Source organism: Populus euphratica, unplaced genomic scaffold, assembly GCF_000495115.2.
Source record: "Populus euphratica unplaced genomic scaffold, PopEup_1.0 scaffold179.1, whole genome shotgun sequence".
Lineage (NCBI taxonomy): Eukaryota > Viridiplantae > Streptophyta > Magnoliopsida > Malpighiales > Salicaceae > Populus > Populus euphratica.
In genome coordinates, this window is record NW_011500059.1 from 112893 (window position 1) to 130620 (window position 17728).

General features: G+C 35.0%; 2 protein-coding genes across 6 annotated transcripts; one reads left to right on the plus strand and one right to left on the minus strand.

Moving 5' to 3' along the window:
- Positions 1-2900: 2900 nt before the first annotated feature.
- On the minus strand, positions 2901-7672 carry LOC105107989 (arginine/serine-rich coiled-coil protein 2-like). Of its 5 annotated transcripts, none has more exons than XM_011002115.1 (7): positions 7444-7671; positions 7112-7246; positions 6092-6937; positions 5845-5988; positions 3601-3692; positions 3453-3521; positions 2901-3305 (listed from the first exon to the last, which is right to left on the minus strand). In XM_011002115.1, exons 1-7 carry the CDS (start codon positions 7604-7606, stop codon positions 2961-2963), a joined length of 1794 nt encoding a protein of 597 aa, XP_011000417.1. In that variant the 5' UTR covers positions 7607-7671; the 3' UTR covers positions 2901-2960. The 5 variants fall into 5 exon arrangements, 3 of the variants coding, with proteins under 3 accessions (XP_011000417.1, XP_011000418.1, XP_011000419.1); XM_011002116.1 differs by having other exon boundaries at positions 3038-3268; positions 7444-7669; XR_838972.1 differs by lacking the exons at positions 2901-3305; positions 3453-3521 and adding an exon at positions 3789-4499 and having other exon boundaries at positions 3618-3692; positions 7444-7672.
- Positions 7673-9701: 2029 nt separating this feature from the next.
- Positions 9702-13178, plus strand: LOC105107991 (pentatricopeptide repeat-containing protein At1g80270, mitochondrial-like). The gene is made up of 3 exons (XM_011002118.1): positions 9702-9908; positions 10424-10997; positions 11741-13178. Exons 1-3 carry the CDS (start codon positions 9874-9876, stop codon positions 12986-12988), a joined length of 1857 nt encoding a protein of 618 aa, XP_011000420.1. The 5' UTR covers positions 9702-9873; the 3' UTR covers positions 12989-13178.
- Positions 13179-17728: the final 4550 nt, after the last annotated feature.

Here is a 17728-nt window from a genome sequence, read left to right on the forward strand (position 1 = left end):
CAATGACCATTTCACCTTTACAAGACAAAAACCATAATAAAATTCATGGCATGGTGCTTTTTAGCCCTCAAAACTACCTGTTCTAGCAAGTGAATTTGAGAAATTTAGAATTCAAAACTCCATGTAAATCATATTTTTAATTGAATTAAATAATAAAATGAATTATCAAGTTTCATTGATTTAACTAGATTTTCAATAATTTAGTTTACCTTATCAAACCTATCAATCTTAACATTAAAGACAAATTCTTAATATGTATATAGAAACAAAACCATGTTATTTTAATAAAACTAATTGATTAAATTGCCCAATAACATAATACCTCTTACTCTTTTCTAGATTAGCACATATAAGTCACACAATTTATGAGTTAATCACATAAATGATATTAATAGTGTCTTTGTTGTTATAGTATATAGTATTGTTTTCCCTTGAAAAACATTAAAATAGTTATTTTAGGATATTTTTATTTTTTATATCAGCATATCAAAATCATTAAAAAATATATTTAAAAATCAATTTTATATTTTTTAAACCAATATATTTTTAAAACAAACTCAAACATATTTTAAATACAAAAACAAATGTTGAGGAAGTGCCGAGGCATTGTATATGTCTCTTCTTTAGTTCTTTAGAGTGCGGGCAGTAGCTACTAGCTAGGTATATATGGGGCTCTTAAAGCTGGCAATCGTAGAATCTTTGTAAAGCCCGAGAAAGTGCTGAGATGATATCCTCCAAATCTTAGGTGCTCTCTGAAGAAATATGCTTCGACAACTACCTCAACTCTCCTCATAGTATTCTCTATTAAAAGTGAACGTATCATAGAAATCCACCATTATTGGAGCAGAGTGTGTGATGTGATTTAGGTTTCAACTATGATCAAGATAATTACATGGGATCCACCGAGGAAAAGAAAACCAACAAAATAAATGGCCCAAGTGACACGAGGGGCTTTATCTTTTTGTGCTGGTATGGTGGGGGACCGGAACAGAACCAATGAGGCTGGCTTTAGACACCAGATGAGGTGCTTTAGATTTTTTAAAACATAACAGTTATCACAATTTTAAACACTCTCTGATAACAAGTGTGGTTGAGAGGGAGTGCGGCACCTCCATAAGATATTGGTGTCAGTCCCTCATAAGCCCCACTTTTTTATCCAGAGAAGCAAGCTTCGTCCACTCCAAAATACTCGAGAAAAAAGAAGATAGAATTTGCTAAAAACTGGGTTCTTGTTTCTTTCACTTCATTGCCATTGTCACACAAGCATCCATCGTAGCTCGGCCGAATGAATATAGAGGCAGCTAAGGATATCCTCAATCAGCCAGGCTACAATTCTAAAATAACTGAATCCAATGTCCATTATTACAGCTTTATCAAAATCGAAGTCTGTGAGCTCCAAGCTTGTCGTTGGTTGTGACCTAAAATTCATCTACCAACATTCTTTGTTCCTGTCTATGTTAGTATTTTAAAAATCCATCGAAACTTCTCGTTTTGGTGCATTCATTTTGCAGCCAGGTGATACATTCCTCCAATAATAATAATAATAATAATAATAAAAAGACCATCCACGTCAATAAAAAGAAGCATCAAACCAGGGCTCGAGTGGTGGAAGGAGGAGCATATAGACGACCTTTCTGAAAAGTTGAAGGTCTGAATCTTCGTTCCCAGAGACTCACATTGAGATCAATTTCTTATGCCGCTGCCACGACTGATTTGAGAAAGCCACCCAAGTCGAGCCAAATTTAACGGTTTTGGCCTATGAGCAGGGCCGATCTTTCACCATATATATATATATATCAAATTTATAATTTAAATCATAAAATTATAATAATCTCACATAAAACAAATTATGAAATTATTAATTCACAATCAACTAAATATTAAATATAAAAAAATAACTCAAGTCAATATGGTTAATGCACCAAACTCATAACTTAATATAAAGACGGAGATAATTTATTAAATCAAATTAAAATAAATTATAAAAATTTAATTTTTAATTAAATAAATGTTAAAAAATAAAATTAAAAAAATAAATTAAATAAAAGAATCTAAAAAACGCTGATAAATTCAGTTTAATACGTCAAATCCATGACCCGATTAATGATACAAAAAAATTCTATAAATAACAAATTAAAATAAATCATAAATATTAATTTAGTAAACCCAATATTGAAATATAAATTTTAAAATTACAAACAAAAATATAAATAAAGTCTTAATTTTTGAGGTCGCTCTTTGAATTTCTTTTCTGTATTCCAAATTAAACACAACTAAGTGACCAAATCCCAAATGGATGCAATAAAAAAAATAGTTTAAGCACTAAAATAAAATAAAATCATTCCAAATTAAACCTATCACTCATAAAATTGACTCTAACAGGATGCAATTTAAAAAAAATTAGATCCAAGCACTAAAACGAAAACCAGGAGGATCTAATAAAAATAAAAGCTGGACTAAAATGAAAGTAAACAAACCTATTATTCATTAAATTGGCCCCATAATGATGCAATTAGATAAAAAAAAAACAAATATGAAAACCAAGAGAATGCAATAAGATTAAAAAAAAACAAAAACAAAAAAAAGGAGAATGAGCAGTAACAGTACAATTCTCTTTGTGGTTCTGGCCTGGTATACGGCAAAATAACAAATGCGTGATTAAAAATATGATAAAAATTATTTTTAAAAATAGTTTTTTATTTTAAAATATATTAAAATAATTTTTTTTTTATTTTAGAAAATTTATTTATAATATCAATATATTAAAACGATTCAATCATACTAAAAAAATAATTTAAAGCAAAAAATTTAAATCAAATTTTAATAAAAACAGACTCAACCTTGATGCCGAATACAGAGTGGCTTAGCAAGCCTATGGTACTTGTCAGTTGCAAAAGAGGGCATAGCCGAATAGCCATGCAAAAATTGCAACAAACGCGAACATTTCCGCAAAACCTGGATCAAAGACGAAACACCTCTCCTGGGAGACCATTCTTTTGGCAAAATGTTAGATGTCCAAGGGCATGCATGGCGAGCAAATATAGTTTTACAGGAATCGTGATTCTTGCACAGAATTGCAACAAAATATCAGAAAACAGCGTTTGGTAAGATCTTAAACAGATGCTCAAAGACCCAATCCAACAGTGCGGCCATCTCTTCGTCGAAGCCCGGCAGTGTATTGTTTCTCTAGATCCATCTGGAGTTCCTTTTGTTTCTCCGCATCTTGACTGTCGGGTTTGTACTCCACCTTTACATCTCCCTTTAAACCCTATAATTGGCCATAGGCACCAGCGCAAACTCAGACTCTAAAACCGTGTTAGTAGGTGAACTAATTGAGAACAGCGTCATGCAGGAACAAGCAACAATAGATCATTTTGATGATCCATTCCTAACTAATCTGACAACAGAATCATTTGAGTAAAAAGAAAGAATTATGAGACAATGAAAATTACCATGAGTTTGTTGAATTTCTCTTGTCTGTCATGATCGCCAAACATAGCAGTATCCCACTGGCGACCAGGCTGTAAAAAGATTGAGGGTATTCAACAGATATTTAGAAAGAACCAGCCAGCATAAGAAGAATAAACTAGGCACGAATACCTCTTCCTGAGCAGCACTCTTTTTATTCCCCCAAAGCAGCTTCTTCTTTTGCTCGGTAGACATAAAGCCCCCGCCAACTAGGTTCCTGTTAACTGTATCATACATGAAAAATCTTTCAATTAAAAACCAATTCAAGGTGATTAAAAACTATCACTGCAACATCTGAATTCAACAACATATATAGCAACCTTGGGCGATCAATTGGAGCTAGACCCATCCACTTGCTTTCCATGGCAATAAAACATGTTATTCCTCTCAAATATAAAGCATGTGAAAGTTTGAATCTGAATGTAGCTCACCAATGAACAAATGTTCCATTCATTAGGCTCTACTGGCCCGCTTGGTTTAAATGAATATAGTGAACATGATCAGTGAGAGTCTAGTAGAGAATCGTAAAAGGGCATGATTCTCGAGAAAAAGGAAAAGGAAGTTATGGAGAATGGAGGGCAACTGTTGGATTTGGTTTTTCTTTATTCAGGAGTATTAATATTGTATGATTATTCTGGATTTTATTATTTAGGAATATTAGTATTTATCATTTAGTAGTTAAATTAGGATTTTAGCTTCCTTACTAAACTAAGACTTGTTATATTTTCCTAATTTATACTAGGTTTTCTTATTTTATTTGGCTTGGCATACATAAATAAACACCTAGACATTAGTTATAAGGAGGTAGAATTATTGCATAAAATAAACTAAGTTTTCTTCAAAATTGAGTTTGTCTCTCTAGCATTGTTTTTTTCAAGATTGAGTCTCTCTTGTTTTGTTTTTTCAAGATTGTGTCTCTCTTGGTTTGGTCCGTTCAAGTTTGAGCGTCTCTTATTGGTGATTTTGTTCTTCTATCCCACATCAATTATCATGTTTTGTTGATTTTCTTCATCTGTCCTGCATCAAGAAGGCTTTGAAAGAGAGAAAATGATTAAAACTGTGCAAAAAGAAAAGGTGCTCCAAAACGAATATGGTAGCAGTATGAATTTAAGAAGTTACAATTAATCAACCTGAAGCACACTTTGATATAGATAAAGAAGAATAAAGACTTTCCTTCTCAAAAGCAACAATAAACCTACAAAAGGCACCGAGGAGATGCCTCTCATTTATAGGGACTAAAGAACTGCAAACAAAATAAGAACTAATAAAATGCAAACATGATCATCCATGAAAAAACTTCCTTATAAGCTGGAGAAGTGAAAAGGCATTGTCCTCTTATTATTTTCCTGCTATTGTGTTCCTTCCAACAACCACCAAAATATACCTAAATGGATGCTACCCTGCTGTGCACTTTGCATTTACAAAAGATCCTCACAAAGCATTCAGCTCCACTTCCATTAACCCAGCCATAACTCAATCAATACTAGTCACCATGTACCAATTCCTATAACATGCGTCTAGGCCCTAAAAATTATAAGAAACATATTACTAACCAAAGGGGAACTCTTATGAGATTACAGGAGAAATTTTGAACTATTGCAAGATTTGACCTTATTTATCATAACTTATCTCATTAACAAGAAAAGAGATTGACTCATAATAAAATTTAGAGTGACACAAACCCAGCTCTCTCTGCTTCCTATTTGTATCGATGCTTCTTGAATTCCACCCTAAATAGCATGAGCATGGCTAACATGCTTGTTGCGAGTTACCAACCTAGCACTCTCTCTTCATCCACACATAAAGGTCTGTTTCTGAACTTTTGTGGCCTTAAAACTGCCAGAACCTTGCTAGGAAATCATTGGAAATTTCTTTTTTTATTTTCTGGTCTATCACTAATCTCCACACTATTTTCCAAATTGGAAAAAAGGTATAAAAGGTGAGAAAGACACGAGGCTAAGTTTATAAGCAGGTGCAGCTAAAAAAAAATTCACCTGCAGAAACCTTCTAGCAATTTAGAACTATGTAGCAATAGATGAACTTTAAATCCCAGGAGGACCGTAAAATCAGGAAAATATATAGTCTAGATAACAAGAAATTCTAGAGTCTACACGAGTTAGAACCTGATCAAAACAAGTTGCTACTCCCTAGGACTCACAAAAGAACAAGAGACTAGAAGCTAAAACCTTCTTGACAGTATACACCCTGTACTCCAATTTTTCATTATATAAGTACTTGACAAATCCCCATATTTCATTTCAAGGGGCAAATGCAACCAAGAAGTAATGCATGCCATGCAAAAGAGAACCCTTCAAAACCATGGCAATATCATAAAATATCAGATGGCAATTACTTATTTGTGAAATTATTGACTACCTAATTCAGCAGCTTTCATAGCAGCAACCTTTGCGGCATCGAAGTCCTTAGCAACCTCTGAACTATTGGCATGTGTTTGTCCTTCATTGATCTTGTTATCAACCTCCTGGGCCAGCAATGAACTTGAAGGCTGCCTTTCATTAACTACAGTGGTTGAGAATTCAAATTAATAGAGCTTGACTTCTAAAGCAAGAATGCAAACCAGGGAGAACCGTTGAACAAAGGACAGGACAAAGCAAAGTAATACCATCTCCATTGTAATCAGGGTCCTTGTTAGAGCTAAACAATTTTGGCTTTTTGGCAGGAGATTCTTGATTTTCACTCCCAGAAATAGATTTATCATCACTTGTCTGCCCTGCTGCTTCACTGTACCGATTGTTTTCCCTGCTATTTTCCCTGTTATCATGTTTCTTCTTTTCGTTCTGACCATTCAATTCCTTAGGGTCATTCTTATAATGTTCTCTAGGGCGATGTCCACCATCCCTTCCAGAAGAGTCATTTCGATGCCATCGGGTTTCCTCATAGTAAGAAGAACGATCACCTTTATGACCTCCAGAACTGTGATGATCTCTTCTCTCATCACGAACATCTCTGTCCCGCCTGTTCCGATACCTATCCTTCTCTTCAGAAGCTGGGCTTGTATATTTCCTAGCAGATGCAACTCTATCAGGCGAAAAGTCCTTATCTTTCAACTTCTGATGCTCCGATGATTCTCTCTCTTTATACCTCCTTCTATGCCCTGAATTATCATATCTGTCACAATAATATTTCCCCACATTTCGCGCATAATCCCTTGACCTACCATGCTCACCATCCTTCAACTCCCTATCAGAAGGGGAAGACACCTGATAATGTCTTTCTCCATCATCCACACGCCTGTCACGTCTACTATAATCATCATTCCTAGAATACCCATGAGAACTCCTCGAAGAATTACCATCATAATGGCTACAAGAATCTCTATTCTTCTCATACCGACTCCTCCCAGAATCCCGGTTCAGTTCTTTTTCCTCATCCTTCCTTCTCTGTGAAGCTTTAGCAACATCCTCCCTCGGAACTACCGGACTGGAGCTACGATCATGCTTCGGACTTCCTACAATTCACACAATAAACACAACCAATCAACCCTCACTAAAATGCAGTAAAATTACAACAACAAAACCTAGCAGCAGCAGCAAAATTCTAACAAAAACCTACAGCAGGCTTTCATTAATCTTAAAACGGCAACAAACCCATAAATCCAAAAACCAAAACTGAACAAACTAACCATCCAAAGAAGGAGATCCATTAACAGGAGAATGGCGTCGTCGATACTTCCTGTTAGCCACATCATTTAAAGGCTTACAAAATGTTAATCTTGTCTCAGCATTCTCCGACTGAATGCCGCCGGTATCCATCAAACCTAAACAACAAGTATTTCATAAATTAGTTAATCAAAAAACAAAATTAGTAAACAAATAAAACATAACTATTCAATTATTAAATTTTAACAAGAAAGAAAAAGATTAAGAGAAATGAATCTTGGGTTCTAAAACCATCACTACTTATTTTCACCAAGTTAATTCGTAACTAAACCAGCCAAAAGAAGAAGAAAGGGACCTGTTTTTTCTTTCATTTCTTCGTCTCTCCCTCTCTGTCGTGATATTTGTTTGTTCAGATGGGATTTTCGTTCTTCTTCTTCTTCTTTCCTATTCTTTTTGTTGCATGAGAAAAAAATCCATTTGTTGTATGCAGAAGGATACGGGGAAGAGTCAAAAATCATACTAGCCGACCCGAACCCACACCCAAAGAATGAACAGAAGGTTTATTGGGTTAATCCATGGGTCAATAGATCAATCCGAACCATTTTCAAAATATCGTTGTTTCAGTTTTTTTTCTTCTTAAGCTAAAGCTATTTGGTTTCACTAATAAAAAAATATAAAAAGTGCTGGAGCTATATCTAAGATGTTATTTGTGATTGCCATCAATCGACCGGTTAGCCACAATAAAACACCCATGAAATTTAAGACTTGATTTTCTTTCTAAATTAAGACAAGTTTTTTTTTAAACTATAAGGTTTTTATGGGCGTAGATGATAATATTTATATATGTTATATATCTTATAATAAAATCAATTACTACATGAATGAATATATAAAAATCAAAATTTATTGAACCACTCATGTAATGCTTTTCACATCTCACGCCTTCTCATTCCTTCATGTGGTTAGCTTATGTTTTTCATATAGCATTAGATCAAATAATTCTATGAAATTACATTGATAATATCATATATTAGGGATGATATAGGGGACATCTCTATTTTTCCTTCACAAATCTTTAGAATTTTTTTTGGCTTAGCTTTCAATTTATCCTTAACCTCAAAACAAAATATGAATAACTTATCCTTCTCTTTTTTAAATAAAAGGTGATTCTAGTTTTGTCGTTGCTTGAAATAATTTTATTTTTTTTCATATTATTATATATTTAAAATCAATAATTTTACATGAGAAACTACTAAATTCAATTAGTTATGCCCTTACTCCTTCATTTTACATTAAGGTCAATTTTGTAAAAGTCTCTAAATTGGATTAATGATTAATTTTTAGGTTTCATCATAAACCTAGTTAATTCTTTCAATTATATAAATTAATAGTTTAAATCTTACTTAAAAACATAATATTTTTTATTTTTATAGGAACTTTTGTAGTATCTTCAATTATAACCCCTCTAGGATGTAAAATATATTTCTTCTCATCATTTTTAGTGTACTAGACAAATGTATATATTTCAATTGGGATCTTATTTTATGGTTATGATTCTACCATACATGTATTTTTTATTTTATTGAAAATTAATTTTATAATATAAACGTTTATGATTTTTTCCTTCATGGCTCAGAGTAATGACTTCTTTGGCATTACAATCTTTGCCACATCAATGTTACTTATAAAACATATTTTACTAAAAAATAATTTTATAATATAAACGTTTATGATCTTTTCCTTCATGGCTTGGAGTAATGACTTCTTTGGCATTACAACCTTTGCCACATCAATGTTACTTATAAAACAAATTATTATGTATTAGATTTTATTTGATTGTGTATGGCTTTAATACTTGTACTTGAGGTAGAAGTTTTATGTAAATATATCGTTATGTTATTAAGTTTTTTTTATTTTTTTTGAGAGATGGAATAGAATAACTTTGTTGAAACATAATGATGAAATATTTATTATACATTGTATGTTCTATAATAGGTCTTATTCTTCTACCTTTCTTGGAAATTGATGGCTATTCATAAATGTTACATTGACACTAAATAAAAGTTTGATCTTTTACTTTTGTATGTATGAATGATAAGATTTTATTGATACATAGTCAATTTCAATAGATTTATTAAATGGTCTTATTAGCATATATTTAATAAAAATTGAATTTACAAACATCAATTATGAGTTGAGTGATTTAATTATTTAACTATGGCGGGGATCATTATATATAGTGAATAATCAAATTTCAATTGATCTTCAAGAATTAAATATCAACTAAACATTAAAATACAAAAATAAATGGGTTCTTAATAACTTCATGTATAATAACAATAAAAGTTTATTTTTTATAATAAATATATCACCAATGAGTGTTAGTATTTTTTTAAGAAAAAAAGTGGTTAGTTTATTCTCAACTAAACTAAATTTATCCCACTAACTCTCTAACATTTCAAATTGTGAAACTCTTGGTGACCCTTGGATTTAAAAGAAGAAGATAATCCATTCGTTAAAAAAAAAATTAAAAAAAATCTTAGCAAATGAGTTTAGGGGTTGCAGAAAAGAAGAAGTCTCCGGGGGCAATCCTGAAAAGAAAAGAAACTTTTGGTTGCAGCCCTAGCTGAACAAATATTTATTTAGAAACCCTTCAAGACCCCTTCTCAGGTTTCTCCAGGGTTTAAGAGTGAGGCCGTGACTTCAACTCTCACACTCGCTTCCGCTATTTCATTTTCAATTTCTTCACCAAAACCTTCAACCCATCCCCCATTAACCAAAAGCCATGCTGTCTCTTCGCCGAGCTTGCAATCCTCTCAAGTAACTCTCTCTTTCTCTCTCTGACTTTGTTATTTATTTAGTTGTTATTTGAAGAATTATCTATCACAATTGATATTTGAGTATGGGTGAGGAATGGGTTTGTTTTACTTATTCATTTTGTCCTGTAAAGGTTTGATCTTTTTGGTTACTGTAAAAGCGTTTTTTTTTCCATTGCCTTTTCAAGCGATGAGAAGGGAAAAGGTAGGAGAGTAAGATTTTAGTTTTTAATGGCCTTAATGTTAATGAGGTACTTATAAGGAAGAAGAATGAAACCCCTTTGACTTAATTTAGCCGGTTGTTAGATTAGTTGTAGTTAAACAGTTTTGTTTCCTAGGTGGTTTCTGGGATTTTGTAATTTCCATGAGAAGCTTACATCTACATTTCTTGTAGTAGAAAGAAGTTTCATTTAAACTATTTTTCTGCTCTGGTGGTTTTCCATTGATTGCATCCTTTAGGCAGTTTTAATTTTTCCCTTCCATATATTTTTGAGTGATAATCTTTTGTTCTGTTACCAGGTTTCGTGGATTCAGTGTTGGAACTTCCCGTGCCTGTTGTGCTAAATCAGAAATAGTATTTAGTTACATAGAAGGCAAGGCTACGGTTGTCGAGCCTCCTCAACCTGTATCTGAGAGGCCTCAATTTTACCATAGCGCAAATATTGGTTCAAAGTTCTATTTGGAGAAGCGTGGTTTTGCTTCACAAGCTGGTGCTGAAAGCAGTGAATCAGATGAAGAATTGGAGGACGAGTTCTCTGAACTTGAAACACCAATAAGTGCCAATGAAAGTGTGGTCAATGTAGATCAGCTAATTTCTGAACCTGAGTTGTCCGGTGATGACACAAATGATATTGGGGAGCCTTCTCAGAATGCACTAGAACTATCAGATAATGAAACAGATCCAGCTGAGAAAAGATTACCAAGGAAAAAGGCTCCCTCAGAATTGTTCAAGGCCATCATTTCTGCTCCAGGTGTTTCTGTTCATAGTGTTCTTGACAAGTGGGTGGCAGAAGGAAAGGACTTGGACCAGTTAGAGATCTCTAATGCCATGTTCAATCTTCGCAAGCGTCGACTGTTTGGGAGGGCTTTACAGGTGATTTGACTTGATGCTAATCTTTTCTTATAGATGTCTAATGTAGCTAATTGTCAGTTGTTTGAGGTTGTTAGCCTCGCATCCAATTTGATATGAGGTCTGCTATTCATTTGTGAGAGGGGAAATTAAATTAGGATGTTCTCTAGTGAATGCTTGCTGTACATGTTGGACGAGGCCGGTAAGTGCATATAGTAAATTGGGGATGTTTTCCAAGTGAAATGAATTAATAATTGATGTTGTGTCCAAGAGTTGGTGGCAGCTGTATGCACTTAGCTTCACAAGTTAAACTGCAATGAGGCCATACATTGTTTTCACAAGACATTGATTCCTTACTCCTCATGCCAAGCTAGATTGAACGTTTTAGAACAATTATAATTCTGTGGTCCTACCAAAGTTGGCCTTGGGTGCGAGGCTTTGGAGTGATCTATCCTTCAGCTTTTTTGCATGAAGTGGCCCTCTAGAGACTTGAATTCTCACCAGATAGTTGCAAACCCAAGATGTTTTTCATCATGATAAATAATGCATCCCTTTTACTACATGTACTTACAAAAGGGTAGGATTTTTTCATCACAACCTTTTCACAGAACTCCAGTTTGAATGGTGATTGTTTGGGTCTCATTTGAAAGATTTATGAGTTCCATGTTGATTGCAAAGTTGTGAGAGTTACTTGTCTTCCCTTTAGTTATTTAGAGTTTTATGATGGTTTCTGTCCTTTGGGCACATTTATGTGGTTGCTTTTGCAGCTCTCAGAGTGGGTGGAAGCAAATAAGCAAAAAGACTTTGATGAAAGAGATTATGCGTCTCGTCTTGATTTAATTGCAAAGGTGCGTGGTCTCCAGAAGGCAGAGGTTTATATTGAGAAAATCCCAAAATCCTTTAAAGGGGAGGTGATCTACCGAACCTTGCTGGCAAACTGTGTTTCAGCTAATAATGCAAAGAAGGCATTGGAAGTATTCAACAAAATGAAGGACCTCGAATTACCAATCACATTATTTTCTTACAACCAACTGCTGCTCCTTTACAAGAGGCATGACAAGAAGAAAATTGCTGATGTGTTGTTATTAATGGAGAAAGAAAATGTCAAGCCTTCTCTTTTTACTTACATACTCTTAATAGACACAAAAGGCCAATCCAATGACATAGCGGGGATGGAACAAATCGCAGAGACAATGAAGGCTGAAGGCATTGAACCTGATATCAAAACTCAAGCTATAATGGCCAGGCACTATGTATCTGGTGGCCTCAAAGAAAAAGCTGAGATTGTTTTGAAAGAGATGGAAGGGGGCAACTTAGAAGAGCATCGGTGGGCTTGCCAATTTATGCTTCCTCTGTATGGTACTCTTGGGAAGGCTGATGAAGTGAGTAGGCTTTGGAAGTTCTGTAAGAAAAGCCCCCGACTTGATGAGTGCATGGCTGCCATTGAAGCCTGGGGACAGCTGAAGAAAATTCCTGAAGCTGAGGCAGTTTTTGAGTTGATGTCAAAAACATGGAAGAAGCTTTCTTCAAGGCATTATTCTACACTTTTGAAGGTTTATGCAAACCATAAGATGCTATCCAAGGGTAAAGATCTGATCAAGCAAATGGGTGATAGTGGGTGTCGCATTGGGCCAATGACATGGGATGCACTTATCAAGCTTTATGTGGAAGCAGGGGAGGTGGAAAAAGCTGACTCTATACTGAATAAGGCTGTCCAACAGAATCAGATGAAGCCAATGTTTAGTTCATACATGATTATCATGGAGAAATATGCAAAGAAGGGTGACATACATAATGCAGAGAAAATGTTTCACCGGATGAGACAAGCTGGTTATCAGGCTCGATCAAAGCAATTTCAGACACTAATCCAGGCATATATAAATGCCAAGGCTCCATGTTATGGCATGAGGGAGAGACTGAAGGCGGATGGTTTATTCGCCAACAAGGCCATGGCAGCCCAACTTTCTCAGGTAGATGCATTTAAGAGGACGGTAGTTTCTGATTTGCTTGACTGAATTATTTGACGGTCCCTATGCATGGATTACGTTCTTGTAAACTTTATGTTCCGTGCATGGTGGTTACAAGTTATTAGTAGGTGAAACCTTTTTTTACGCAGATCTTTTGCTTACTTTCATGTCGCGACAGTTGTTCCCCATCTCCTCTGTAGTAATGTTTAATCTTATGCCTGCCATTATGTTTCTTTTATGTTGCTTTATCCTCAAATCTTTCGTGAAAATATATTTTACCATTTGTCTGGTTGAGATTGCATTAGGGTTTGACAGCGCTGGATCAAGTCTAAGCCATTGATCACTTGTTTCTCCAACTCAGTTTCGGATCTCATTGTATCATCAACTGCTGGCCCCAAGTATACCTTTGCCTTTCACTTGAAGTCAATTTACTTTGGGAAAGCATCTAATAAATATCGCACTTGACAAGGAAAAGAAGAATGTCAAGGCTTATTTTCCAGAGGGTGAAACTTGTTCCTGACAACATATCTAATCAGGAAATCTATTTACAGAACAAGGTTCTGAAGCATGGGTAGACGCTCCTGTTGGCTGTCCTGCAGTTTTTATTACGAGCTGGTTCCACTGGGACAAACACTTGTAGAAAACCTGAAAAATCTTGGCTTTCTTCGAGCTCGAAGTCCTCAGAGAGGGCCACAATTAACTTCAATGGATTTTTTTTCCCAACAGATGACCAAAAATCCTTTAAACTTTGCTTCTGCATGTGCAAAGGCAAACCTTTATGAAAATCTGCAGAAGTTATCCTGCAAGCATCTTGCTACCAAGTTCCAAGTCTCCCTTCCTTTAAACTCAAGGGTACTCGTTATCTACTTCATTTAATTTCCATCTGTTCAATCTATTTCCTTAACCTCATCCCATCCATTTCAAGATTTCCTCTTTCATGGTCCAAAAGTTCTAATTTTAGATGATTTGATCGCATTGTTTTCTACACACTAGTCACAAGCCTAACGAAACGAGGTCTCATAACATCCAGATTCCAGGATTGAGTTCTAGCCGTGTCATATGGACAACATCTTCAGTTTCTCTAGTTTATTTGTCTCGAAATTCTATGATCATACATAACAGGCATTCTCTTGACTAACACTCTAGGACATAATCAACCAAAATTACGCAATCCATGATACAGCTTATATATACCTATCAAGCCAATAAAGAAGATTTAGTTGAAACAGAAGAGACGAATAAATAAAATTTCTAAATATTACCATTTTAGCTCTTAAAAAGTGTTGTTGTTAATTTGTCACCTTTAACCATTAATATTACCTACTTCATAATTTTTTTTTCAAGTATTTTTGCAAAGAAATAAATGGGAAAGTAAGAAAACTAAAATTAAAATAGAAAAAAAATAGTAGTTGAGAGAAATTGAAACCCTTTTTAAAAAGTAGGGCAACATTGAAAATATTTTAACTATAGAGCTAAAAGTGAAATATGAATGAATCCTTGAGGATAAATATGTAGTAGTATAACCCCAAAAACACAAAGCAGCCCAATCAGTTAAACATTATGGGCTTCCTGGATCCTTGGAGACCATTTTATTTCTGATCCTGTTTCTTGATTTAGTGATACCCTCCTTTTCCAGCACACGAGAAATCTCTTCTCCACTGAAGACGTTGAAGATGACAAACAACCTACTCTTAAAAACCCTAAAGCTACCGCAAATCCAAACCCTAATCCCAACCCTAAGCCAAGCTTTCAAAAAACGTTCTTGGCCCACATTTTTAAATCATTCCATAGCCTCACAATCGATGAAGTTTACCCTAATTATGCAACCTTAGCTGTCAATATTATATGAGGAACCATCTCCGTTCACTTCAAACCAAAACCAGAAAATTAAACAACCTCCTCTCAAAAGCACCAAAAGGGAACAACAACAAGGTGAAGGATGCTGAGTTTTTCATCAAGCAATATCGTGATTATTATGCTGACATAGAGAAAGAAAATGAATGTTTAGAAGGCCAACTTCAAGTTATGGAAAAGAAACTTAAGTTGGACTTTGATGCTAACGGACCTTAACCTAGCGCATAGCAGCAAGAGAGCTACGAAGATGAGAATGCTGGAGGAGGTTTATAGACACAAAACTGAACTTAAAGTTTCAAAGAAGTTACTTCAAGCACACAAAACATTATATGAATATCAGCTTTTGGGAGCAAAAGGGCTCATTTCTAATGATGTTGGTGCAATAGATTCGCCCTCTCCCGGTTGAATCCTTCACAGGTCGGTGATTCCATTGTTCATGTTCTCATTATCTAGCAACAACGATGAGTACATTGCAAACTTTCTTTATCATTCAATTTATGAAAACTAAACTCCTTTTTTGTGAGAGGTACCAATTTTATAATTGGTGTCTAATTTTCTTGATGATGTTCTTTATTGTTGCTGACAGATTCAATTGGGGGGATTCTCGTTACTGCGTTTTCGCACTTTGCCAAGAAGATGGTGAGTATGTTGAAGTAAACTCAATCCAGAAGGTCCAGTAACACTGCGTTTTCGCACTTTGCCAGAAGATGGTGAGTAAAGTTCTATGTATAACTGAATTTTTGCGTAATGGTGATAGTGTTACACTGGACGCACCGATTTGCTGTTCGGAGGATCAAAACTTTTAGGCAGCATGGACTTATGGTAGAAATTTTAGGGATATATTTGACAACGGCAAGAAAATGTGGAGGCTTACTTTCCAGCAGGTGAAACTTGTTCCTGGCAACATATCTGGTTAGGAAAAGTGTTTACAAAACAAGGTTCTGAAGCCTGGGTAGAAGCTTCAATAAGCTGCCCAGCTGTATTTATCAAGGTTGGCTCTAACGTGAGATAAACATTTGTAGAGAAGCAGGGGAATTTTTCTAATATTTGAGGAAGAATCCTGAAGAGAGACGTCATAAACTTAAGTTGAATTCATTTTGTTACTAACAAATGATTGTAATTCCTCAAATTCTTTCTCCTGCATTTTGGCTTCTGTGTTTGGTGAGCCTCTTTTAATCAACATCTGCATAAGTTTTCCACATCCACACCCCCCTTGCCTGAACTTCCAAGGAACTTCCTGACTTTAAACTCAAGTGCACTGCATTATGTGTTTTCTTTAATAATCCTTTCAATCTATCTCAGCATCCCTAACCTTTCAGCCTGTCAACTTTTTACCGGCAGGGTTCTTCTCGGTTATCTGTGTATAATTTGAGTACGGTTAAAATATTATTTTAATACATTTTTAATAATTTAAAAATAAATGAAGGGTAAAAAAAGTCATATGCCAATGGGACGAGGACAGTTAGGTGGATGTGTTCTTCTAATTCTGGGGAACTGACAACGCAAGAACTTATTACCGGAACATCCTTGAAGTCGGGTCGGATAACTATGGCGAAAAAAAATAAATATATATCAGTCAAAAGGAAACCTGTTTACCAACCAGGGCAGGCAACCACTAGACCAACCTGGACCACTTGTCTCTAAAACATGCCAGCTCTTCCTTCAACAATGGAAGATTTTCTCTCTAGGTTCAGTGATTCCCTCATTTTCGAGCACGCAGAAACCTTCTTCCCCAGTGAAGAATCAGAAGATGACAACAACAACTCCATTTTAAAAAACCCTTAACCTGACCCAAACCCTAGCAAAAGAACAATCTTTCAAAGATGATTCTTCTTTCACATTTTCAAATCAATACATAGCTTCACAATCTCTTACATTTACCCTGATTACGTTACCCTAGGGGACAATATCATCAAACATCATCTTTCTTTTAAATCTCAAACCAGAAATCCTCACACCTTCCTCTTGCAAGTACCAACAAACAAGGGGGAGAATGATCGCGATCTTGATGTTTTCATCATGCAATATCGTGAGTATCATGCTGGTATGGAGAAAGAATTGGAATGTTTTGAAACCCAGATTGGAATTTTGGAAAAGAAACTGAAGTTGAGCCCATCAATATGTATGTGTTTTAGTCGTGAGAAAGCTAGACGGATGAGTGTGTTTGAGCCCATCAAAATGTATAGAGGACACCATATATAGGAGAGAAATTATTGCACTTCTTGCTTAGAAAACTGCATATGAATTTCGGTTTCTGGGATTGAAAGGGCATATAATTTCTAATGAATCTGGGGCATTTGAATTTCCTTATGATGCTAGAATTCTTCATGGGTTAGTTAGTTCTTCTTTTCTTTTTATGGCTTTGCGTGATTTTTGCTACGTACTAATGCTTTCATTTGTGCCTTTTGGATCGGTATTGATAGGTTTCATTTATCAGCAAGTCAGCTTGAGTTGAAGTTGGCAAACTTTATCTTCAGTTAACCTGTTGTTTGTGCCTCAGATGTGCATTAGTAAGAGAGATGTTTGATCATAAATAATGAGTAATCATTTATGCATTAATTATTGGTGAAATGGGTTTTTTTTTGCCCTGTCTGTATATATTTTCTTGTCATTTCTTTGGAAATTGATGAAGTTAACAAAGGAGTGCCATGTTGTTTGCATCCCCTTGAAGTTGCAAGCCTACCATGCAGGTTAGGGGAAGTTCGCTGCTTATTGGTGAAGGGCTTGACGACAAAGGTCACATGAAGATTTGCCTATTCAGGTGAGAAACTAAATGTTCATATTTTAATCTATTGCTATTCAATTCATGAATCGAATTATGCTTGTACGAATTACCTCTAGAGCAATTGTTTGTTTAGCAGCTGTCTCTACTTATGGCCCAGAAGGTTAATGAATGTTAAATTTCTCTCGTTTCAAAGCAATTGACTCTCAGGG